Source organism: Xyrauchen texanus, chromosome 24 (assembly GCF_025860055.1).
Source record: "Xyrauchen texanus isolate HMW12.3.18 chromosome 24, RBS_HiC_50CHRs, whole genome shotgun sequence".
Taxonomy (NCBI): domain Eukaryota; kingdom Metazoa; phylum Chordata; class Actinopteri; order Cypriniformes; family Catostomidae; genus Xyrauchen; species Xyrauchen texanus.
The window spans coordinates 10,275,167-10,301,271 of NC_068299.1; the positions used below are offsets into that span (position 1 = coordinate 10,275,167).

Below are 26,105 nucleotides of genomic sequence, written 5' to 3' on the forward strand. Positions count from 1 at the left end.
TCGATTACATTTTTTAATCGAATTAATTACATGGTGTCCCAAATAATTAATCGAGATTAATCGCATTTAACTGCATATACAAATATTTGCTGAGAAAGCCCCTCATATAACAATAATTCAATATATAATGATTATACATATTTATATCAATATATAATTATACATAGTTACCTTTAAATATTTAAAAATTATATATATATATAAAATAAAAAATATTCAGATAATTATAATGCATTACATTCTTGTAGCAGAAGAGTTCATCATTGATAAGACAATACAAAAAGTGGCTTTAGAATACAATGTATTGTTTACTACCATATTATTGATCATAAGTCAATCATTGGCATACAGTTCACAGCAATCCATTTCACAAGTGAATTTGTCAATCAGTTGGAGATTTATTATGAGGGCTTGTTTAAGGGCACGTCAATTTACTAAAATTGTGTCAGAAATGGTTTTTTTATTAATGCTTTCAAAACTTTTACATCTAGAGCAAACACGTATATTAAAACAACAACAACAAAAAGGAAAATAATTAAATAAACAGTTTAAATAAAAATATCAAATTGTTTACATATTTCAATACACTTCACAGCTTTCTTGTTACTCAAATTGGAAATTGTTCTTGGGTATTGCTGAACCTCTGAATTAAAAATTAAAACTAATGGTTTATAACCCCCATACTTACATTTATGAATACTAAACTTTGCCAACAAAAGCAGAAAATTATTCAAATAATATTCCTTATGAAGAGATGTGTCATAGCTAAAAAAAACGAATAAAACATTTTCAAAACAAAGTTGAAAGCTGGGAATAATATGATCTCTAACGATCTTGCAGAAATCAGACCAAAAACAAGTCGAGTAGGGACAACTCCAAAATAAATGAAAATAATTTTCCGCCTGCAGACCACAAAATGTACAGAATATATCGACATCACAATTAAATCTCTCTACAAGAAAATAATTAGTGGGGTAGTACTTATAAATAAGTTTGAAGGAAATTTATTTGATTATATTCGTGATTAAATATTTATTTGGTAATTTCCAAATTTTGCACCATCTCAATCCAGCCACCCCCTGCGTCAGACATGCTTGTGTAGTGTATGTCATAAACATAAAATGTTTAGGTCACTGTGTCAATTAAATATAGTTTAATACTCAATTTTTAAACACATCTTGAGATCCCTTAGTTCGCATTTGCGTGCCTTCAAGTGTTTTGAAAGCAAGAATGTAACGCATGTTTGTGTCGTTCTTCCTACTGAAGAGTTTTCTTCACTGTATAAACTGCGCATTGCTCATACAGCTGAAATTTCACTTACTGCCCTCTGGAGTAAACAGGGGGTACTACAAGCTTCCATTTATCAGGAATCTTCCTTATTACGGTCCGGGGGCATGTGATTAATTGCGTAATTTTTTTTTAACGCGTTATTTTTTGTTAAATTAATCACAAAGAATTAATGTGTTAAATCGACAGCCCTAGTATAACCGCATCTCAAGACACCTGTGTTCTGTTTAATAATTTGTTGTGCAGGACTGTCAAATTTTTTTTTAGAGACTGTTAACTTAAAAATAATTTCAATATTTATTAATGCATCTCGAGACCTGTATTCTGTTTCACAATTTGTTGTGCTGTATCAGGCTTTTTCAGCGCTCTTGTCACAAATAGACATTCTGATGAAGTTCATGTTGCAAAAAGGACTGAATGTACATGGTGTGCAGACTACAATTACACAAGTTAAATGCTGAATAAATACTGTAATCCATAGCGTTAGCTGCCTCATGGAAACTGAACCTGCCCAGGTATTTTCCATTTATTAAAAATAAGCCTACTACGTTACAGGCAGTGACTGAGATTGTTTTTGTTTGACTTTAGTGTGATTTTGTAATTTTAAGATCTATGTATTGCGCTATTTAGGCTCATAGTTCACTGTGCACTTAAGGGTTGGAGCCAGGAGCTACCCCCTTACCCCTAGCTCCGCCACTGTGCACTTTATTCCCTGCTATCTGAGATTGTGTTTGACGCATCCATGGCAATAAACATTCTTTATTCCCGAGTCCCTACTCCAGACAAATCACAATAACCATTTGTGAACTCTCACAGTTAACCAAATATTACAAAAGTTTACCGTGCACATATTTAGGGTTATAAGTCCTGCATGCATTTGATGTTTAATGATTATGATAATGGAAAAACTTTAATAACCATTTGATTTAAATAAAAACAGACTTAAGACAATTTTTAAATGCTGTTGCATGGTGCCCACCTGGATGTGGTGCCTGTGGGCACTTGCCCAATTGCCCATATGGTTAATCCGGCCCTGCCTCTGAACAGAGACATTTTGTAGAGTTTATAGGCTTTGCTGTTGTGCATAGCAAGGGATAGTATGTACTATGTAGGACTTCAGTAAAGTGTTCTAAACTAGAGCTGTTATATTTAGTTGTGGTAAGTCACTTGTTCAGGTCAGAAGGAGGAAGCGGGAGCCGGATAAACAATCCATGTAAGTTTCTTTATTAACACTACTTTTCAATATAACACACAGAGTTTGCTTTTCAGCAGGGCACACACATTCAGGTCGGTCTCTCTCTCCACTCCAGTGGTCGGGACTGCCATCTTATCCCTCTCCAGCTCTCAATGTAACACAAAACAGCTGTTGAGATAATTTCCCACAGGTGTCAATCCTTACTATTCTTCCTCTTCCGGCCTCGCTCTCTAAAGACGTCGCTCGGCCACACCCCATCACCTCAGTAGTGCTTTAGTATTTAAAATAGTGTGTAACACAGTGATGTGTAGGGCTCTAGTATGTAGTGTTCTAGTGTGTAACACTATTATGTGCAGTAGGGTTTTGATGTGTAATACTTACTATTTCTGTATGTAGTGATTTATTGTGTATGTACTGTATGTGTTGGGCTTTAGTGTGTAAGCTTGTCATATAGGGTTCTATATGTGGTGCTTAAGCAGTGCTCTAGAACAGAGGTTTTCAAACTTTTTGAAGTCAAGAACCCCCAAACATGATGATCCCCTTGCAAGGGATCCCCTTCCTAAAATATAAAGGAAGCTTTACATTTTTTGTGTATTAAATCCCATTTATACTGGGTGAGAAAAATATTAAGTGTGATATTATAAAGACAACATATTGTTAGCGAAATTATATAATTGGCTTTTATTTTGTCAGTGGGCAACGCTTTACAATAAGGTTCTATTTTATACCATAAGTTAATGCAGTAGGTGTCATGAACTAAACTAATATTTTAAACAGCATTTATTAATCTTTGTTAATGTTAATTGATTTAATAATTGTTCATTGCTACTTAATGTTAGTTTGTATTGTGTTAACTAATGTTAACATATACAACTTTTAATGTTAAAAATGTTATTACATGTTGAAATTAACATTAATCAACATTAACAATAGCTACAAAAGTATTGTTCACTGATATTCAAGTTAATCAATGTTAACTAATTGATCCTTATTGTAAAGTGTTACCTGTCTGTGGAGCGGAGGGGGGGCGCGGCCGATCAGAATATCGCGCGCCCGGTCCCCAATCGGCCTGATGAGGCGCGCGAGGGATAAATGCGGCCGGTGACGATGGTTCAAGAGAGAGAGAATGACGGGCATGTCTGTCATGTGTGTTTGTTTATGTGTTTTTGAGTTTTCATTAAATTATTATTTATATTGACAAGCCGGTTCTCGCCTCCTCCTTGCCCATCCTTTAACTGTTTTACATTGTCATATTAATAAAGGAAATTAAGAAAATTAATTGTTAATATATTTAAAATAATAATATTTTAAATATTACTTATTAAATTGAGGGCATATCTTTTGTTTCTTCTCACTGTAATGTTGGATGTATAAACCTGAAGAAAAATATTTTCAATTAAATAAAAAAAAATTGAAATTTTCTGCGTACTCCATAGCACCACCTTCCTGTCCCCTGGGGGTCCACGGACCCCAGTTTGAAAACCCCTGAACAGTGGTTCTCACTGTGGTCCACTGATATTATAGAAGGCTACACTGGCCTATATGTTGTATATAATTTAACTAACTATAGTAAATTGTAATACAAATAGGATCTACTATTACCACTGTACACCAGGGTAATCATTGGATCTTCGACTGGTTGCCACATATAGCTTCTACAAATGAAGTGACCTGAATAAACAACATCATTATAATTAACATAACAATAATTAAAATCAACTCATAACAATAAAGCTGATTGCAAAGAACATGACATTTATGATAATGCTTATATTTGTCTTCAATAAAGTAACTGAGAGTTGTCTCCATGTACTCATTAGTTCATTAGCTACATTTGAATTACATTTGAATGAAATTCAATTTCAATGAAATAAGAACAACACAGCAGTCTAGCCAAATTAAGGATCAGTGCTTAAAGACAGGATAGTTGAAAAAGGTGTTGAATAAGAGATGGGATGATCCGCCACCTGAAAAAGTTTGAGAACCACTGCTCCAGAATGTAATGCTGTAGTGTTTAAAGCTGTAATAAAGTATGTAGGCCAGTGAGTGCCGTGAATTTGGAGTGCCATGTTTCATTCTTTGTCCTCTCATTTTTTGTTCCTAATTTGAGAACAGATCACAAATGAAAGTGGAGGTCTCTTGGTGGATGGTTGTCATAGCAATGTGAGAACATTTATAATGGGATATTTTGCCCACTCCAAGCCAACATCATTTCACACTGCGCCTGACGCACATTTAATCCTCTTCCTATTCTCTCACCCACTCTGTAAATGACAGATGTAATGACTAACCTCCCACAAATTATTTCACTTCCTCAAATAACTGTTTAAAACAAATTTCATGTATTATGTGTACACCATACACTAACTCTGCATATGACCTATCTATCTATCTATCTATCTATCTATCTATCTATCTATCTATCTATCTATCTATCTATCTATCCATAACATTTTTTTTTAAATGCCCTTTATAGACATGAATGTGGAGAGCTACATTTCTTATATCTCTATCTTTATCTTTCCAGGGCCAGCTCTCTCAAGCACTGAATGTTCTGTCTGATCGGGCCACAGAGGCCAAAGAGTTTCTTGTACTGCTCAGAAATATGGTACAACACATACAGGTACAACAAAGACATACACACACACACACACACTCTCTCTCAAACACTCATACATGTAGCTATATACACAGATCAGACACAACATTAATAGCACCAACATTATTTTCCCCCCTCGTGCCACCAAAACAGTGCCAGCCCGTATCTCAGAATAGCATTCTTCTCACCACAGTTGTACAGAGTGATTATCTGAGTTATTGTAGACTTTGTCAGTTCGAACCAGTCTGGCCATTCTCTGCTGACCTCTCTCATCAACAAGGCATTTCCATCCACAGAACTGTCGCTCACTGGATGTTCTTTGTTTTTGGCACCATTCTGAGTAAATTCTAGAGATTGTTGTGTGTGAAAATCCCAGGAGATCAGCAGTTACAGAAATACTCAAACCCAGCCCATCTGGTGAGAAGAATAGCATCTCAGAATGCTATTCTGTGATGCGGGTTGGCGGCACGAGGGGGGACCTACACAATATTAGGAAGGTGGTTTTAATGTTGGGTGCTAATCGTGTATATTACAATCTTAATCTTTTCTCTGTGTGTGTTTGCGTTTAGGAGAATGGAGTTGAGTTTGAAGCATGTTTGGTTGCCCAATGTGATGCCCTGATTGAAGCTCTCAACCGCAGGAAAGCTCAGCTGCTCAGCAGAGTAACCAAAGAGCACGAGCACAAACTCTCAGTAAGCCCCACACTTGCATACGAACATATTTGCAAATTAAATTAATAGGCAGTTTGTCTTATGTTAGCTTGATAAATGCAGTTCTGCACAGTTCACATTAGGTTTGTGTTAATTTGACAAATACTACTTCGTCAGAACAGCTAGGCAGCAGTGACACATAAAAATAATTAGACCTATCTGTCACCAGAATAGAGAGCAAGGGAGGACCCAAACGCAAGAGGCGATGCCATAAAGGCTTAATTACAAAATAAAACAAAGAACAAACCAAAAAGTCTTTCAATCGAGAATAACAGAAAAGCTAAAAAAAACAACGAACCAAAAACCGACCGAATTCTTCAGGATATCACAGGAACACACTGACTGGAGATCACAGGACCAGGGCCGCCATCAGGATTTATGGACAGGGGGACAACAGGTTTAAAAGGCAGCAATGTGAAGCTTATAATTTTATAAAAGCGCTTACATTAATTCTTCTGTTACAACTCATGTATTATTTGAGCTGTAAAGTTGTTTAAATTGTCATTTTAACAGTCATTTTTGGGTTTGTTGACATTACATTTTCATGGTAACAAAGTTGTAAAACTGACTATAACTTTACACAGAAAAAGTTAGTAAGCGATTGTTTCACACTAAAATCATGTTTACATGCATATCCTTTATGTCAAGTGGCTATACTGTTGATAAAGTGAGTATTTTAACAATAAAAAAAATTGGCCCCCATTGACTTCCATTGTAAGTGATAACATACTTTATATAATTATATAATTATATAATATATTTTTTGGACCAAACCAAAAATCTCACATTGGAGTAAAACAGACAAAAACTAAGATACAGGAATCGATTGACTGTTGAAACACACAACAAGAATAACAAATGATTCAACACTTTACTGAACATGAGAGGAGCTTAAGAAGGAAAGGGTTGATAGGGAGCAGGTGCCACCACTGATTATTAATTGGAGATGGAGCTGTTGTCCTGGTAACAGAGCTGGCATTCTCCACGTGGCACCTGCAAGACACAAGAGGGAGTGAGAGACACTTTTTGCACTAAATTAGATATTAGCATAAGTATAGGTCTGGTCATGTATTGGTACTGTTACTTTTGGCTCATATAAATGTTTTTACATCAAAAGAAGGCAGTTATATGTGTGGTGGTCTGTCATGAAGGAAAATGTAAAATTGCCTTCTAAGTAGTTATAGAAGTGACAATTGTTGCATTTACTTGCATCTTACAGGCCTATCATCTTGTCTCCATGGTGCCAAAGGCCTGTTCCCATGGTTACAAAGATTTTGGGGTTTTAGTTTTGTCCGGTGGCATTGGAGAGCTGAGACGGAGAGCTGCTACAGTACTTTATTTCAGACTGTCCATTTCTGTTTGTATTTGAAGGGCTCTATTGGCTCTTAAATTATATGTTTGGTTCAATTTTGCATTATGTTCTCTCTGACTTTGTCTAGAGCTTAGGAAAGAGGTATTTGTGTATGAGTGTGCATCTGTGTGTTTACATGTGAATTATGTAAAAGGGATATAGTCTATGGATTTAGGGAGAAGAAGGAGAGATTGAAAGAAACATGCACACACACACACACACACACACACACACACACACACTCATCCATTGGAATATGCAAAAATGAGTGAAAATGTGAAATGGAATGTTTGCTATGAAAGGTCAGTGATGTGTTGCCTGCTCAGAAAGAATGCAAACAATTGGTCCTGCTGTTGCCTAGCAACCCAGCCACAGCACATTTATCATGGACTTATAGCTAAAACATTTATCCAAGCTCTTATACTTCCTTGTTTTTTCATTCTCTTGTACTCTCAGGTTGTTCGTGATCAGATATCTCACTGCACAGTGAAGTTGAGGCAGACCACAGGACTGATGGAATACTGTCTGGAGGTCATCAAAGAGAACGACCCCAGCGGCTTTCTGCAGGTCACTGACCCTGTATTACACTCTAATAAACCTAATCTGCTGACATAGCACAGAAACATACTCAATGCAAGCAAATGCTTCTAGCAACGCAAGTTCATTTTCATGCATCTCAAACAGATGTGCACAAGCCTCTGACGCAGAGTCCAAGTCAAGTCTCAAGTCTAAAGGCCCCTGCACACTTCCTACGTAATTGAAGAACAGACGGGTGTGACGTCATTTAGAACAAAATCTGGCCAAAAAAGGAGGCGTTTTTGAGTTCGTTTCAGTGGTTTATAACAGCTCACCAGGGCGAACTTTCAGGAAAATGTCGTACCGGCTGCTAAACACCTTCTTACTGCCATTGGTCCACGTCATCGGTAGGTGTGACCTTGTAATTCACATTTGGTCAGTTAAGATCAGTCAACATGATCGCATCGGCGTACAGAGTTTTTAGCGAGCTGGTGCAAATTTACCTACATCTTTACAATCATTCGCATAGAGACATTTCCCAAGAACATGTCATGTGATTTTTGTTTTGTTTAATTAGTCTACAAAAGGAATCAAATCTTCTCAAATACTCTTAAAGGGATAGTTCACCCAAAATACAAATTATTTCAGCATTTACTCACCCTCATGCCATCCTACATGTGTATGACTTTCTTTCTCAGCAGAACACAAACAAAGATTTTTATAAAAATATCTCAGCTCTGTAGGTCCATACAATACAAGTGAATGGTGATCAGATATTTGTATCTCCAAAAATCACATAAAGGAAATATAGAAGTAATCTATTAGACTCCAGTGGTTAAATTAGTGACTTCAGAAGCAATATAATAGGTGTGGGTGAGAAACAGATAAAAAATGTAATCCTTTTTTTCCTCTGAATCTCATCTTCCTTTTTTGGAGCTACAAAGATTTGATCACCTTTCACTTGCATTGTATGAACCTACAGAGCAGAGATATATAAAAAAAAATTCATTTGTGTTCTGCTGAAGATATACCTGTCATTATTCTTTTATCTTTATTCTGCCCATTAACACTCTTTTATCCCCACCCATCTTTGCAGTAGTATCAGTGTCATCATAAATTACAATAACAGTGTAATCGGCACATATTATGGCCGTGAATATCGTATTAGCGCATTTGCCCCATGAATGCAAAAGGTGAACATTACGAATTACACATTATCTAGTGCATATATTTATTTTGATAAATATAGAATGCATAAATAATATGTTGATATTGAATTATATATATTACAAACTTATTTTTGGCTTTAAGCAAAGAACGAAGAAGTGTGAGTGTGCCGGGACCTTAAGTCTTTTGTCATCATGAGTCCAAGTTAGGTCTTAAATCTCTTTTGGTAACACTTTATCTGCCTGATGCAGATTAGTATTATAAAGCCCTTATGCAAGAGAATTATTTGGATTTTTTTAAGTGTATTATTACTTGGGATTTCCTAGAGAAAGTGAGCAAATGACAGCACATTTTTAAAGGAAAAAGCAACAGAGAGTGTTCCCTTGTATCTAAATAGTGTCATAGTATTCAGAAAAATATTTCTTCTTGTATGCTTAAGGATTTGTGACTTCAGTCAAATAATATTCTGTGTTGAATAAACAAATTAGCTAGAAAGTGTTTTCACAGGCCAGTGTGATATTTAGTCAATCTGTCAATTAAGGGTCTCATTGGAGTCTCTTGCGCACTAATAACTACAATCTTTAAATAATTCCAAAGATTGGTTCCTGACATATAAGTAGAAATCTGCCTAGCAATCTTTATAAAATAATTTTAGAAAAGAAAAAATCAGATATCTGATATTACTTATTCAGTAATCATGAATGACTGAAAAGGTTTTGTGTCAAAAACTCTGAGAACCCTGTTTTACAGTCACCAACTTTGGCTTTTTTCTCAAAAACAAACACTCTTCCTCAATGACACTTTGCCTTTCAAAATTTTTGTGATCTCAAACTGTTTCTTGCCATGAGGACTCATCTTAAATTAACATAAGGTTATACGCTTACATAATGGCAACACTTCATTAATATAACATGATGCAGTGTAATATATTCTGAATCAGTGTGTGTGTGTGTGTGTGTGTGTGTGTGTGTGTGTGTGTGTGTAGATCTCAGATGCTCTAATAAGAAGGGTCCACATGACAGAGAATCAATGGGGGAAGGGCTCTATGACTCCTCGCATGAGCAGTGACTTTGACCTGACACTGGACAGTGGACCACTGCTGCAGACCATACACCAGTTAGACTTTGTCCAGATGAAGGGTAAGGGTGTGTTTCATTGTTGCATGCCTTTCCTTAATGACACAGTAAGAAAGAATACTGGACTCAAAATAACCATGTCTGTCTGTTTTTATGTTTGTGGTTTTGTGTATGTGTAGTACCGGCTGCTCCTATTCTTCAGTTAGAAGAGTGCTGTACTCAAACCAACAGTGCGACTCTGTCATGGAAGCAGCCACCCCTCTCCACCATCACTGTGGATGGATACATTTTAGAATTGGATGATGGGAATGGAGGCCAGTTTAGAGTGAGTGTTGCATACATTCAAGACATGAGCCTTCTCTTTTGTGTAAAAGAGATTTTGGTTCACAGGGACCCAGGTTCGAGTCTGACCTGAGTTATGTCCCGTCACATTCTCCCCACTCTCACCTCTACTGTCCTGTCTACACTTTACACTGTCCATAGAAATACCAGTAGTCGAACACTGTTTTGTCGTTCGTCTGTGGGCACAATGAGTAACGTTAATTTGTGTGCGTGACGAGAGACCCACACACACACTGTTGGAGATGATTCATGTCTCTCACTGCAGAATTCTATTTATATAAGAGTACTACTGCCCCCACAAACATACTTACACAGTCACAAACACATGCATACCTATGTCTTACACTCATTACCTTATACTCACTGTCCATCACTCTTTGGCTCAGTTTAAACCTGGTGTTAACATTTGTCTTAGGTGATCCATCACAAGTGGTCAGCTGAGACCAATTGCCGTTTACACCTGGTATTTACATGCGTCTTTAATCCACACTAAAATATTTGATGTGGTCACTATCCTATTGTGATCGGATCACTTGAGACAGATGTTAATATGAAATTTATACAGTGCCATAAATACCCACCCTCTCTCAGATACACACATTGTCACCCACACATAGACACACACTCTCAACCACCCTCTAAACAGGCCAAGCTCTTATTTTAGAAAGCCAGGTTCATGGGTTCTCATATTTGCTCCATTTTCTCGGAGTCTGACAGGTTATGAGCAACAGCTTCATGGTGTGTTTGTATTTACTATAAAGTGTGCAATCCTTTGGAAGTGATGAGTGTTTATTCTACAGGATGTCATGGCTATGTTCAGAATAGCATACTACCATACCACTTGCTTTATTTTTCAATTTTAGTATGTACACCAGGTATAGTATCCACATTTTTTGGATGACCCTCTATATTTGACAAAATGTGCACTAGTGTATGTCTTACAATGCAATGCAATCAAAAATGGCCTTCCATTTCAAGTGTCACTAATGAACCAGAAGTAATATCAAAGCTTATTTTTAACATCTCTTCTTGACTCATTATTTGATTTGACTGCAAAAAGGTTAAACACATTTTCCACAAAATGGAATATACAAATGTGTAATAACAGCATTTATGTGAAGTAACTGGAGTTGAGAGGTCACATGAAAACAATGTAGTACAATGGAGAATACTAATGCATACTATTTTTCAAATTCCTAGATATGCAGTAGACAGAATATACTAGAGTTTGACTGAAAGTAGATTTGGCCAATACCTATAACCAAGGTGGAGGAAAAGGCTGATAACAGATTAATCAGCCGATAGATTTTAAAATCGATTAATCAAATATTGAAAAACTTTTCTTTTTTCTTCTTACCATGACAGGCACAGACATAGATGCTCCAAGAGTCACAAATGAATAAAATCCCAGATGCAGTTTATTGTTTATCCCAATGATAACCAGAAAATTAAGATTTGGTGCATAACATGGGGCTTTTAACTATAAACTTTTAATAAAAAGACTTCTGTTACATTTTAAATCTGACAACACTGGTATCATAAATTGTAACAAGCAAGTACAACCCAAACCACACACACACACACACACATTATTTATACCATAATCAATGGAAACATTGGCGTTCCAATAACTCCCATTTATGTGAATAGAAGTAGCACATCTCTGCTAAATAGCCTCTGGTATTAACCAAATGAAGCTTTTAAAGCCTTTAATTTGAACATATTAAATATTTTATATTCACCAGAGGTTTAATGATGAATAAGAAACTATTATATAATATAATATTAAATATTTCACCACTGTTATACTGTAGAACTAAGCCTTTCTAACTGTAGATTCCTCCAGCACTGGCCACAGAGGAATGCACAGGGGAAGTTTCACAGAGAAAAAACTATCTGTAACTATCAGCATTTATTTTTGCCGATATCCGATAGTTCCAAAAAGCAACTTTTGGAGTAATTATCTTGTATCTTGTATATACAATACTGTGCAGTAAGCAACACATAGCTGATTTGTATTTCCTAAATGAAGTGTCTATTCTACATGAAGTGATGCATGGTGAAAAGTCTTGTATAGACCAATTCAATTGACTTGTTTACCACTAAAAGGTTTGTATTTTACAGGAAGTGATGTGTGTTTACTAACTGAAGGGTGTTCTCCACAGGAAGTATATGTTGGTACAGAGATGATCTGCACAGTGGACGGTCTGCACTTCCACAGCACTTATATGTCTCGTGTTAAAGCGTTTAACTCCAGTGGAGTCGGCCAGTATAGCAAAACACTTGTCATGCAGACATCCGAGAGTAAGACCTTACAATTGAATACTATCACTCTTTACACAGGGAAGCTTGAGCATGTCAGTGCAAAATAATACAGCAGAGTTTTATTATTATTAGTGATGTCAATATAGTGATGTCACATTGAAAGTCTATTGCAGTGATGTTTTAATGAACTCCATTGTATTTTGGATACTAATATAAATTAACATAGTTGTTGATGTGTTTTTTAAATGATAGTAAAGGCTCTGTAAATGTTGATTATTTTCGAGCACTGATTAAATCCAGCTTCCTTGTTCTGCTGTTTTCCCTCCTTTCAGTACCAATTATTTTACTCTCTTTTTTTGCATCTTTCTACCCATTTGTATTTCTGTCTTTCCTTTTCTCTGCCTTGCACCGTCTTTTCTTTTTCTTTCCATCTTTTCTCATTTTTCTTCATTTCAGTGAGTCTACCTTCATATGATAGTACAATTCTGGCTGCAGATTTTAACATCCGTCTCAGGTGGTACATTCACACGTGGCCAGCCAAGACACATTTGCGTTTACACCTGAAATTAAAATGCATCTCCTGTGACCACTTGTGATCGGATTTCATCATAGGAAGGGTCTCTGATTTTATTGCTGCATGATGAAAAAGCACAAAAAAGTATTAAAAAACACAGGAAAGTCCATGTTGCTTGCAAATATAGCCTGCTTGAATTGTATTATCACTAAAAGAGGTTTATAGTGGAATGCTCAAAGTTATTATTGTCAAGTACCTGTATTAAATGAACTGTGTGTGCATCACAAGATATACATTTGTTAATTTACATTTGTTAATTAACTTTTATCTAAAGCAAATTATCTATATCATTGACTGCATACAGCATACTGAAGGTGGAGTATGTACCTATATAAATGGGCTTTCAATCTGCCATTTTGTATTTTAAAGGTTTTCGTTTAAAGCTAAGACTCTTGGTTTAGCGCCATAGTTGATTGACAGGGTGAGTAGTCAATCCTTCACAGTTGTCTGGGATCACATAAGATAACAAATGTGATGGGATCACATGCATTTCTATTTAACTCCAAATGTGTTGGAGTGATCAGAATACAGAAGGTTTTAGATCACATTTACACATGTATTTAGCACTGTCCACTTGTGATTGGACCACTTGGGAAAGGTGTTAAAAGGAGTAGTTCTTCCAAAAATTAATCTCATTTACTCACCCTCATGCTATTCCAGATGTTTCTTCTGTTGAACACATACAAAGATTTTTATTTAATAAGGAATAAATTCAAATAAATGGTGACCAAACTTTGAAGCTCCACAAAGCACATAAAGGGAGCATAAATGTAATCCATATGACTCCAGTGAATTATTCCATATATTCTGAAAATATTTTAGTTGAGAACAGACCAAAATGTAACTTATTTTTCATTTAAAATCTTCCCATTGCAGTCTAGGCATGATCATGATTTCAACATAGATTACACTTCCTAGGGCTTGGTGCATGTACAGAGCACAAGATTGCACTAATCAAGCTTAAATCATGATCCCCGAGGAGACTACTGATGCAACAATTTATAGTGGAAAACAACAAATTTGTTTGGTCTGTTCTCACCCACAACCAACTGGATTGCTTCATAAGACATGGATTAACCACTGGAGTCATATGGATTACTTTTATGCTTCCTTTATGTGCTTTTTGTAGCTTCAAAATTTTGGTCACCATTCACTTGCATTGTATGGACATACAGAGTTGAGATATTCTTCTAAAAATCTTCTTTTGTGTTCTTCAGAAGAAAGATAGTCATACACATCTGGGATGATATGAGGGAGAGTCAATGATGAGAGAATTATTTCTTTAATAACAGGTGAAAATAGGCAATTAGAGAGGCCAATTGTATGTTTGCAAGTTGGATTTGTAGTGTCTCTGTTCTGCAACTTTCTCTTTAACACATCTGGATTTTCGTTCTTACTCTAAGCTTCAACTTCTGTTCTCTTTGCAGTTGCCTGGTTCACCTTTGACCCTGCATCAGCCCACCCTGATATAATTTTATCCAACGACAACCTCACGGTGACATGTAACAGCTACGACGACCGTGTCGTCATGGGCAACACAGGATTCTCTCGTGGTGTGCACTACTGGGAGATGACAATCGATCGCTATGACAACCACCCTGACCCTGCGTTTGGAATTGCACGGGTTGATGTGATGAAGGACATGATGCTGGGGAAGGATGATAAAGCCTGGGCCATGTATGTGGACAACAACCGCTCCTGGTTCATGCATAACAACTCACACACCAACCGGTACGGATAACTGTGTGTCTGTGCATGATTGTGTATTGAAGCTTCTTCAGATGATTTTTATGATTATTTTTCTATGTAAGGCCGTTTACACTGGTTGCGTTCTTGCATTCTGAACAGCTAGATGATGAGCAAAGGAATGAAGCAAAACATGGGTCTTGATATGCATTTTGTTATTTAAATTACATTTGACACAGTCTTATGTGGCACTTGTGAAATGAGATGTTGAAAAATAACGGCCAAAAAGATCCATCTGATGCATGTGTACATAGACAAACAATTGACAAATGGCACAGACTGAATGCAAGAACACATCCTGAGTGAACAGCCCTTACACAATTACTTTTCAGAACATGTCATGAAACAATTGCTCTTTCAGTAACTAATTGACAATAATTTTGTATTTAAAGACCATATTGCACATGGTTTAAAAAAAAAAAGCAAAATGTCAAACAATTAATCAAATTATTATATACATATATATGCATACAGTTGAAGTCAGAAGTTTACATACACATAGGTTAAAGTCATTCAAACTAATTTTTTAACCACTCCACAGATTTAATATTAGCAAACTATAGTTTTGGAAAGTCGATTAAGATGTCTGCTTTTTCCAACAATTGTTTACAGACAGATTGTTTATTTTTATTGACTATGTCACAATTCCAGTGGATCAGAAGTTTACATACACTACGTTAACTGTGCCTTTAAGCAGCTTGGAACATTCCAGAAAATTATGTCAAGCCTTTAGACAATTAGCCAATTAGCTTCTGATTAGCTTCAGATTACTGAATTAAAGGTGTACCTGTGGATATATTTTAAGGCCTACCTTCAATCTCAGTGCTTCTTTGCTTGACATCTTGGAAATAAATCTAAAGAAATCAGCTAAGAGCTCAGGAAAGAAATTGTGGACCTCCACAAGTCTGGTTCATCCTTAGGAGCAATTTCCAAATGCCTGAAGGTACCAAGTTGACCTGTACAAACAATTGTACACAAGTATAAACACCTCAAGGCCACGCAGCCATCATACCGCTCAGGAAGGAGACGCATTCTGTCTCTTAGAGATGAATGTAATTTGATGTGAAAAGTGCAAATCAATCCTAGAACAACAGCAAAGGACCTTGTGATGAGGCTGGAGGAAACAGGTAGACAAGTATCTATATCCACAGTAAAATGAGTCCTACATCACCATAACCTGAAAGGCTGCTCAGCAAGGAAGAATCCACTGCTCAAAAACCGCCATAAAAAAGCCAGACTACAGTTTACAAGTGCACATGGGGACAAAGATATTACTTTTTGGAGAAATGTCCTCTGGTCTAATGACCATTGATATGTTTGGAGGAAAAAGGGTGAGGCTTGCAAGCAGAAGAACACCATCCCAACCGTGAAGCATTGGGGTGGCAGCATCATGTTGTGGGGGTGCTTTTCTGCAGGAGGGACTGGTGCACTTCACAAAATAGATGCATCATGAGGAAGGAAATTTATGTGGATATATTGAAGCAACATCTCAAGACATCAGCCAGGAAGTTAAAGCTCGGTCACAAATGGGCAATGGATAATGACCCCAAGCATACCTTCAAAGTAGTGTCAAAATGGTTTAAGCACAACAAAGTCAGGGAATTGAAGTGACCATTACAAAGCCTGACCTTAATCCGATAGAAAATTTGTGGGCAGAACTGAAAAAGCGTGTGTGAGCAAGGAGGCCTACAAACTTGACTCAGTTTTCTATGATTAAATGTCAGGAAATTTGAAAAACTGAGTTTAAATGTATTTGGCGAAGGTGTATCTAAACTTCTGACTTCAACTGTAAAAAACATAAAAATAAATCCACTACAACCTAAGATTACTGCTGTTACCCCTGTCCTCAAGAAACCTGGTACAGATCCATTAGCTATGAAGAGGTACAGACCCATCACTTACCTCCCTTTCCTGTCTAAGGCATTAGAAGTTAGAAGAGTTGTTGCCTCTTAGCTGCAAGTTCATCTATCTGCCAACTGTCTTTGTGAACCTTTCCAGTCTGGTTTCCATCCACAAACCTGTACATAAACTGCATTACTTAGTGTTCCAAATGACCTCCTGATCAACTGATTCCAGTGCACTAGATATACTGATGCTCAGCATTTGATTAAATTGGTTATATGTTACGCTGATGACACTCAGATCTACATTAGCACTCCTGTCAACTCTGTTTTTCCCCCTCAAGTACTTTGTACCTGGATTCATGAGCTGAAGCATTGAAGTCAAATCACCTTAATGGGATAGTTCACCCAAAAATGAAAATTCTCACCCTCATTCCATCCCAGATATGTATGACTATCTTTCTTCTGTAGAACACAAACTAAGATTTTTAGAAGGCTATCTCAGCTCTGTAGGTCCATACAATACAAGTGAATGGTGATCAGACCTTTGTAGCTCCAAAAATCACATTAAGGAACCATAAAAGTAATCCATACGACTCCAGTGGTTAAATCGATATCTTCAGGAGCGATATAATAGGTATGGGTGTGAAACAGATGAACATTTAAGTCCTTTTTTTTTTTTACTTTAAATCTCCACTTTCACTTTTACATCTGAAAGTCATATGTGGTGCCTGTTTAGGTTCACTTTCACATGTGAAAGTTAAAGTGGAAATTTAGAGTAAAAAAGGACTTAAATATTGTTCTGTTTCTCACCCACACCTATCATATCACTTCTGAAGACATGGATTTAAAACGCTGGAGTCATATGGATTACGTCTATGCTTCCTTTGTAATTCTTTTTAACTATACAGGTCTGCTCACCGTTCATTTGCATTGTATGGACCTACAGAGCTGAGATATGTTTCTTAAAATATTAAAATGTTTCTATTCTGCTGAAGAAGAAAAATCATACACATCTGGGATGGCATGAGGGTGAGTAAATTATAAGAGAAATTACATTTTTGAGTGAAATATCCCTTTAAATTTAACTCTGATAAAGCTGAGTTTTTTCTGACTGGTCCAAAGTCACTCATTTCCAAATATACAAGCATTACACTAGACTTTAATGGTGATTTCATCAAAAACGGCTTTCTTTTACCTCCGTAACATCTCTCATATTCACTCCACTTTAAACCATAAGGATTCTGAAACTGTAGTTCATGCCTTTATTACATCAAGATTGGATTGTTATAACGTGCTTTAAGTTGGCAATCAGCAAAAACACTCAAACGTTTACGATATATGCAAAACTCTGAACATATTACTCCTATTCTGCAGCACCTACACTGGCTGCCTGTCACTTACCAGATACAGTATAAGATCCTCATACTCTCCAACAAAACTCTTAATAATCTCCCCCCTCAATATCTAATTGAGCTACTCCAAGTTTACTCTCCAGTACATTCTCTGAGGTCCTCTGATGCTGTCCCAAAATTTAGACTTGCATCCATTGGTACTATGTCTTTTAGTGTGGCTGCCCTAGACTTTGGAACTCACACCCTCCAAATTTCCGAGCTGCACCCTCTCCATCTGATTTCAAAACAATGCTCAAAACACATATTTTGTCTGTGTGTTACATTCAAGCTTCTAGTTCATGAGTGATAGTTACTTGGATTATCTTGCTTTTTATTATATCATGTTCATTATGCTGTGTATTTATGTTTGTGTATTTACTTGTGCTTTGTTTTGCTAATTCTGTAAAGCGACCTTGGGTTTTAGAAAGGTGCTATATAAATAAAACTATTCTAATTATTATTCAAAAGCTTGACTAACTGACTATTGCCCCGAAACAAATGTTCACAGTTGCCCTTGGTTACAAAGTACATGCTATTTAAATCTCAAATTAAGCCAGTTTTATTATTTAAATAACTTTTATGCACTGATTGTTGTTGTAGAATGTATTCACATAAACTCTTCAAAGATTGCATAAATAATGGTAAAAGTTATATATAATTATATGTACAGTATATAAACAGTACTGCAAAAGTCTTAGGCGCATTATATTTTGCACAAAACTACAAACATTTGTCTTAAAATTGTATTATTATATATATATATATATATATATATATATATATATATATATATATTCTGCTTTTAGTGTATCAGTAGCAAATATCTATTTTAGATTTCAACATTCCCTTTGCAAATAGAAGAACAAGAAGCCATACCTATGGTATGTCCCCACAGAGCCCGGAACTCAACATCATTATTGAGTCAGTCTGGGATTACATGAAGAGACAGAAGCAATTGAGACAGCATAAATAGATAGAAGAACTGTGGCAAGTTCTCCAGGTGTATCTAGGAGAATTGGTGCTATTCTGAAGGCAAAAGTTGTCACACCAAATATTGATTTAGCTTTTTATGTTTACTGGACTTTTTATGACTTTAATTGATAAATGAAAACTATGTGGCATTATGTTTGAATTCATCCTCACTATGCAACATTTTTCACAAGTGCCTAAAACTTTTGCACAGTACATAATTAAATATAACATATATATATATATATATATATATATATATATATATATATATATATATATACACAGTGCATTCAGAAAGTATTCAGACCACTTCATTTATTTCACATTTTGTTGTAGCCTTATGCTAAAATGCTTTAAATATATTTTTTTACATCAATCTACACTCCATACCCCATAATGACAAAGCAAAAACCAGATTTTTAATAACTTTGCTAATTTATTAAAAATAAAATACTAATTAAAAAGTATTCAGACCCTTAAATCAGTACTTAGTTGAAGCACCTTTGGCAGCGATTACAGCCTCAAGTCTTTTTTGGTTATGATGTGACATGCTTTGCACACCTGGATGTGGGGATTTTGATGTGCAGATCCTCTCAAGCTCTGTCAGGTTGGATGGGGACCATTGGTGGACAGCCATTTTCAAGTCTCACCAGAGATGTTTGATTAGGTTCAAGTTTGGGCTTTGGCTGGGCCACTCAAGGACATTCACAGAGTTGTCCCTAAGCCACTCTTGCATTGTCTTGGCTGTGTACTTAGGGTCATTGTCCTGTTGGAAGGTGAACCTTCGGCCCAGTCTGAGGTCTTCATTAAGGATATCGCTTTATTTTGCATTTAATTCAGTTTTCCTTCAACCCTGACCAGTCAAGTTGTCCCTGCCATGGAAAAAACAACCCCTTAGCATGATGCTGCCACCACCATTCTTCACTGTTTGGATAGTATTGCGCATGTGATGAGCGGTGCCTGGTTTCTTCCAGACATGACGCTTTGAATTGAGGCCAAACAGTTCAATCTTCATTTTATCAGACCAGAGAATCTGGTTTCTCACAGTCTGAGAGTCCTTTAGGTGCTTTTTTGCAAATTTCAAGCAGGCTTTCATGCATCTTGCACTGAGGAGAAGCTTCTGTCTGGCCATTCTGCCATAAAGCCCAGATCGGTGGAGTGTTGCAGTAATGTTTGTCCTTCTGTAAATATCTCCCATCTCCACACATGATCTCTGAATCAGAGTGAATATCGGTTCTTGGTTACCTCTCTTACCAAGGCCCTTCCACCCGATTGCTCAGTTTAGCCAGTCAGCCAGCTCTAGGAAGAGTCCTGGTTGTTCCAAACTTCTTCCAAGAATTATGGAGGCCACTGTGCTCTTGGGAACCTTAAATTCAGCCTAAATGTGTTTGCAGCCTTCCCTAGATCAGTGCCTTGACACAATCCTGTCTCTGAGCTCTACAGGCAGTTCCTTTGACCTCATGGCTTGGTTTTTGCTTTGACATGCATTTTTAGCTGTGAGACCTTATATAGGTGTGTATCTTTCCAAATCATGTCCAATCAATTGAATTTGGCACAGGTGGAGTCCAATCAAAGTGTAGAAACATCTCAAAGATGATCCAGAGAAATGGGACAGAGCAAAATTTCAAGTGTCATAGCAAAGGGTCTAAATACTTAAATCAGTGTGATATTTCAGTTTTTTCTTTTTAATAAATTTGCAAAGTTATCAAAAATCTGGTTTTTGCTTTGTCATTATGGGGTATGGAGTGTAGATTGATAATTGAATGCATTTTTGCATAAGGCTGCCACATAACAAAATGTGAAAAAATAAAGGGGTCTAAATCATTTTTAATGCACTGTACATATAAAATTGTAAAAGTCATGCTATATTATGCCAAGGTGCCAATGTTGTTTATAGATGAATCCAGTAAACATGATTTTTCTGTTTAAAACACTCCTAATGCAGACATACACCCACTGACACTCAATGAAAGTGCAGATCACCAAGAGTGAAGAGCTTTCATGGCTTTTGAGCATAACAAATACAGTTTCATAGATCACACTATATTTACAGCATCAGATAGCAATATAGCAATAACACCTTCTCCCACATAGTCACTGTGAACAATACACTACTGTTTTCATTCTTTCTCTCTTTTTTTTTTTTTGGAAACTCTCCCATACCTTCAGTGCCTTCTTTGCTTGTGGTTTAGAGTCAGAGACTTGCCTACACTTTTTTATTACAGGACATTTTACAGGACAAGGTCATTTATTTGTATAGCGCTTTTCACAACACACATAGCTTCAAAGCAGCTTTACAGAAAATACAGAAAATGATGCTGTAATGTCTTAAAGTCCTCATTGTGCGGTTTAAATGAATAACGCAATTGAAAATCATGCTTTTAAAATTATTGTCTTTAGGCCCCCAGTGAGCAAGCCAAAGGCGACTGTGGCATGGAACACAAAACTCCATAAGATGTGAGTTATGGAGAAAAATAACCTTGGGAGAAACCAGGCTCAGCTGGGTCAGCCTGTTCCACTCTGGCTATATAGCATGAATATAATGCCAATATTAGTTGTCAATGTGAAGTACAAGTCTTTTTAATGTAAATAAACTGAGTAGATGTTGGTGGGCAATGTTTGAAACTAAAGGATTGTGTATGTATTAATGATTAATGACCCTATTTTAAGAGCACTAGCAGCGCTATGCCATAAGTTATGTGCTAAGTCAGTGGGCATGGTCATGAACTTTTGGTATTTTTGTGCAAGCATGCACTATAGTCTAGGCACAAATGGGCTTGGTGAAATCGCATGCGCAATGCGCTAATGGGCTTGGTCAAGTGCAATTTAATTCAGAGGTTCTTCTCCGGTTATTGAACCATCTGTGTCCCATTATATAGTACATTCCCACAAGCACCAGTGATATAAGCACATTCATAAGAAGTTGGCAGCATAAATGGATTGTATGCAGTGAATTAGAAGAATATAAGAAATTACTATTTAAATAATTTTAAATTGTTCTTTTGTGAATAAACTGCATCCTTCATGAATGTCAGGCATACAGTATTTCTATCACAGTGACACGCTCCATCTATATGCATGGAAAATATGATTCTCATCAGAATTTGAATGTTAAATTATAGAGAATGTTAAGTATGACACACATCATGGCTAGTGTTAACAGTGATTCTATCAGCATGTACTACATTTCTACCTGTTGATTTTGACAAATTAAATGTATTTATTGAAACACAAATATTAAACAAAAATATTTCTAAATTCAAATTACAAACTAAATTAAAATATAATTGTGATGAGGAGGAGGGCGGGGTGGGGCCGTGACTATGCACGCCCAGCCCCCAATTAGGCTAATCAGTCGAGGAGAGGGATAAGTGCAGCGTAATGCAGCAGTTCGGGAGAGAGAGAGACACACGTGGCTGCAGTGTGTGCGTTTGTGTTCTGTGTCTTTTTGTTTAAGTTTTCATTAAACTATTATTTTGACGGTTCAGCCAGTTCCTGCCTCCTCCTTTCCCATATCAACCTTGTTACATTGGTGCCGAAACCCGGGAAGGAGGAGGGATGCGCTGTCGTGGAGTCCTCACCACTACCAGCCAACACAAAGGGGCAGCCGTGAGGGTAGGAGGGGCTCGCTGCCGGCCGCCTGGTGCGGTGAAGCTGCTGCCATGGGCGGATGGACTCCCTACGTAGAGGGGCGTTCCATCCACCAGGGGTCGGAGGACTTGCTCCAGTCTCCCCGGGGAGGAGCGGCTGTCATCTGCCAGAGTTTGGGGAGTGGCTGAGGGCAAATCAGGTTATTCCCCTCTCTGCTTTCTCTCTCTCCTGAACTGCTGCATTCCGCTGCATTTATACCTCTCCTTGGCTGATTAGCCAGATTGGGGACCGGGCGTTCATAGTCACAGCCCGGCCTTCCTCCTCGTCAATAATCAAAATAACGAAATGGTAAAAAAAAAAAAAAACAATCCAAACATTTTACTTACTCCATCAACTTCCACTGGCCCCTTTTGCAGTGACTTAAAAATCACTCTACGACAGCAGGTGGAAAAATAACAATACAAATTAAATAATAAATACAATTGTAAATAGAAACACAATAATAACAATTGAAAAATAAACCATGACCTATAGATCTTTAACACAAATCTTGTAATTATGGTTTCATAAAAGTCAGTACTTGATTTCATGTTCCGCTGTATTTGTTTGGACATGAGCTTTATTACTACCTGCTGGTGGAATCTTTAAACTGCAAAAGCAGGAGCTGAGTTTAAACTTTGCTCTGAAATAAAACGTGGTTTTGAAATGCCTATTTCTAAAGAACATAGCAAACTGGCACTTCATTACCATACAATACACCCATGGATAGCACAATCACTCCCCCCACAGCCACTTGTGCTTTGCACTGGTACGAAAATTGCACTTAGACAAATAAGACATTGTGCACGGTTGTTTCGCATAGCGCTGCACTTTGTGCACTCACGAAAATAGAGCCCTATGTGTCATTAACGTCCATCCCAAGGTGACGTGTTTAGATTCTGTCACTAGCATCACCGAACCGAAAGGCTAAATAATGTCTGTTTTCAAACAGGTTTCCCAAACACTCCCGTCTTCCATTGGTCACTCAAACAGATAGTCCCGCCACAAAGTCACACTATTGTTTAACCCAATGTTGCTATGTCGAGCTAGTCTGGATTAAAACAAAAAAGAGAAATGTTGTGTTATTGCTACAGAGCCACATTGTTTACACTTTTGATCTTCAGGATATCAGCCTATAAATGGCTTTCTTATAGATGTCTCTGAATAGGAGAGAGCATTTAAACAAAAAATACATACTTTATCATCATTAAGCAAGGCATGTACAAATAAACAATAAAACTATCGATACATTACTACCACCTGCTGTTGGTTCATTTTATTCACAATGCAGCTAAAGAGAGGTGAAAGAATTAAAGCTAAAAGGCAAAAATCTATTTAAAAATTGTGAATAAAATGACTATTGGATAGCCCTAGTTTATTTTGAGTATGTTTTATGTGTGTCAAATGGAAGGGTCTATGTGCATGGTTTAGGTTTTGCAACCTATTTTATTAAAGCATCATTCATTCTCTATCTTTCTCTTCTCTCTCTCAGTACGGATGGAGGGATAAGTAAAGGAGTGACTGTGGGTGTGCTGCTGGATTTCTCTCGTGGGATTCTGTTGTTTTTGATTAATGATGAACAACAGGGACCCGTTGCCTTCAACACACTGGAGGGCATGTACTACCCTGCCATCAGCCTCAACCGCAACGTTCAGGTAGCGGTTACCTCTCATTTCTATCATTCAAAGCATAGTGCTTTTTTATTTTACAAAAAGTGCTGAAAGTCTTTGGCTGGGTCAACATGTATATCCGTTCTAATATGAATAATGGATGAAACTATATTGTTAATCTTAGGCCATGTTCACACAAATATGTTTTTGTTTGTAAACACATTAATTAAGCTATGCTGACATCCCTCATCCACACTAGAACAGTGTTTCTTCCACTGAAAATTGACTGCATACTTTTGAAGGCAAAACTTTGCTTAGGCCTGTGTGAGATCTGAGGTTGGAATTTATGGTGCAACACACAAGATTGTTTTCCAGAAATTGTTTAAATGTTCGACAAGCTTTTTTGCATCATGTTTTTAAGTAAATTATGTCAGCATAACTAGAAAACATTTGTTAGATCTACACAAATGTATCAGTTTATTCAACTTTATTTACTTAAAATGGCATGTCCCCATTTAAGATTCTAGCTTCTAGCACTTTGTTTAAAATTAACATTTATATTATTGTTTCTATCTCATTTATGTGGCTCAGAAGAAAATAATGACCAAGGTTAGATGGGATGCAGATAAAGTTGCACTTCAGCTATGCACATTCACTATGCACAAGTGCAAGGAACAATATCAGAATCCTGAAAACAGAATCCAACTTTACCAAAGGGAACAGTAATCACCCTAATGGGGACTTTACACAAAAAACGAATCAAGTAGTTCTGTACTTGGTCATTTGAGTTAGTAGTACTTTAAATCTTAATTTTATGGATTTTTAAGCCAGTGAAGTTCAAGGAACTCACAATTGAAAAAAGTAAATTCATTTACTTTATGGGACACATTTTAAGAGTCCTATGCTATAAGTCATAAGCACAAAAGTCAGTGGGCATGGCCATGAAGATTTTGTATTTTTGTGCAAGTATGTGCTATAGTATAGGCACAAATGGGTTTGGAAAAACCATGCACACTAATGGGCTTGTTCAAGTGCAGTTTAATTCGGAGGTTCGTCTCTGGTTTTTGCACCTTCTGCACCCCATTATATTGTCCATTCCCTCAAGCACCAGCGATATATACAACGACAACACAATCATAATAAGTTGGCAGTGTAAATGGACTTCATGCAATGAATTTGAATAATAGAAATATGGACACGCTCCTTTTGATTAGGATTTGGATGTACAAATTATGGGGAATGTAAGTATTATTAATAATTTCCATCTATTGACACACAAAGTATGTATTAATAGTGATTGTATCGACGTGCACTTCACTTCCACCCATCGATTTTGATATTGAACAATTACATTTATTTATTGAAACACCAAAAATATTTCTAATTTCAAATTACACTTCAAATGAAACTAAAATATAATCAAAAATACGAAATGGTCCAAAGATCATATAACAAATCCAAACATTTTATCCTCTCCAGCTTCTTTCTCCAGTACCTTTTGCAGTAACTTAAAATTCACTCTATGACAACAGGTGGAAATATACCAACATAAATTAGATATCATAAATACAATTGTAAATATAACAGTAATAATAATTGAAAAATAAACTATGACCACTAGAAAGTTAAACATAAATCATATACATTTTTGTTTCATAAGACAGCTACAACTCAGGGACATAATCTGATTTTCCACTATATTGGACATGACATTTTTACCACCTGCTAGTGAAATCTCTAAACTACAAATGCAGGAACTGAGTTTGGACTTTGCACTGAAAACAGACCTGCTTTTGAAACATCTTTGTGCAATGAAATATTTTTCAGGAA

At 36.6% G+C, this 26,105-nt stretch overlaps 1 protein-coding gene across 6 annotated transcripts in view; it reads left to right on the top strand.

Annotated features, from left to right (window-relative positions):
• The window catches only part of LOC127618115 (E3 ubiquitin-protein ligase TRIM9-like), a 42,298-nt gene that overhangs the window by 13,008 nt on the left and 3,185 nt on the right, over positions 1-26,105 (top strand). The window contains exons 2-11 of one of the 6 annotated variants that reach the window (XM_052090388.1): positions 4,598-4,645; positions 5,010-5,105; positions 5,651-5,773; positions 7,599-7,709; positions 9,811-9,964; positions 10,081-10,226; positions 12,409-12,547; positions 14,510-14,813; positions 21,436-21,492; positions 24,158-24,320. In XM_052090388.1, the coding sequence (XP_051946348.1) occupies positions 4,598-4,645; positions 5,010-5,105; positions 5,651-5,773; positions 7,599-7,709; positions 9,811-9,964; positions 10,081-10,226; positions 12,409-12,547; positions 14,510-14,813; positions 21,436-21,492; positions 24,158-24,320 (1,341 nt within the window). The remainder of the gene's footprint in view (positions 1-4,597; positions 4,646-5,009; positions 5,106-5,650; positions 5,774-7,598; positions 7,710-9,810; positions 9,965-10,080; positions 10,227-12,408; positions 12,548-14,509; positions 14,814-21,435; positions 21,493-24,157; positions 24,321-26,105) is intronic. The other 5 variants (XM_052090391.1, XM_052090393.1, XM_052090390.1 and 2 more) reach the window with 5 other exon arrangements.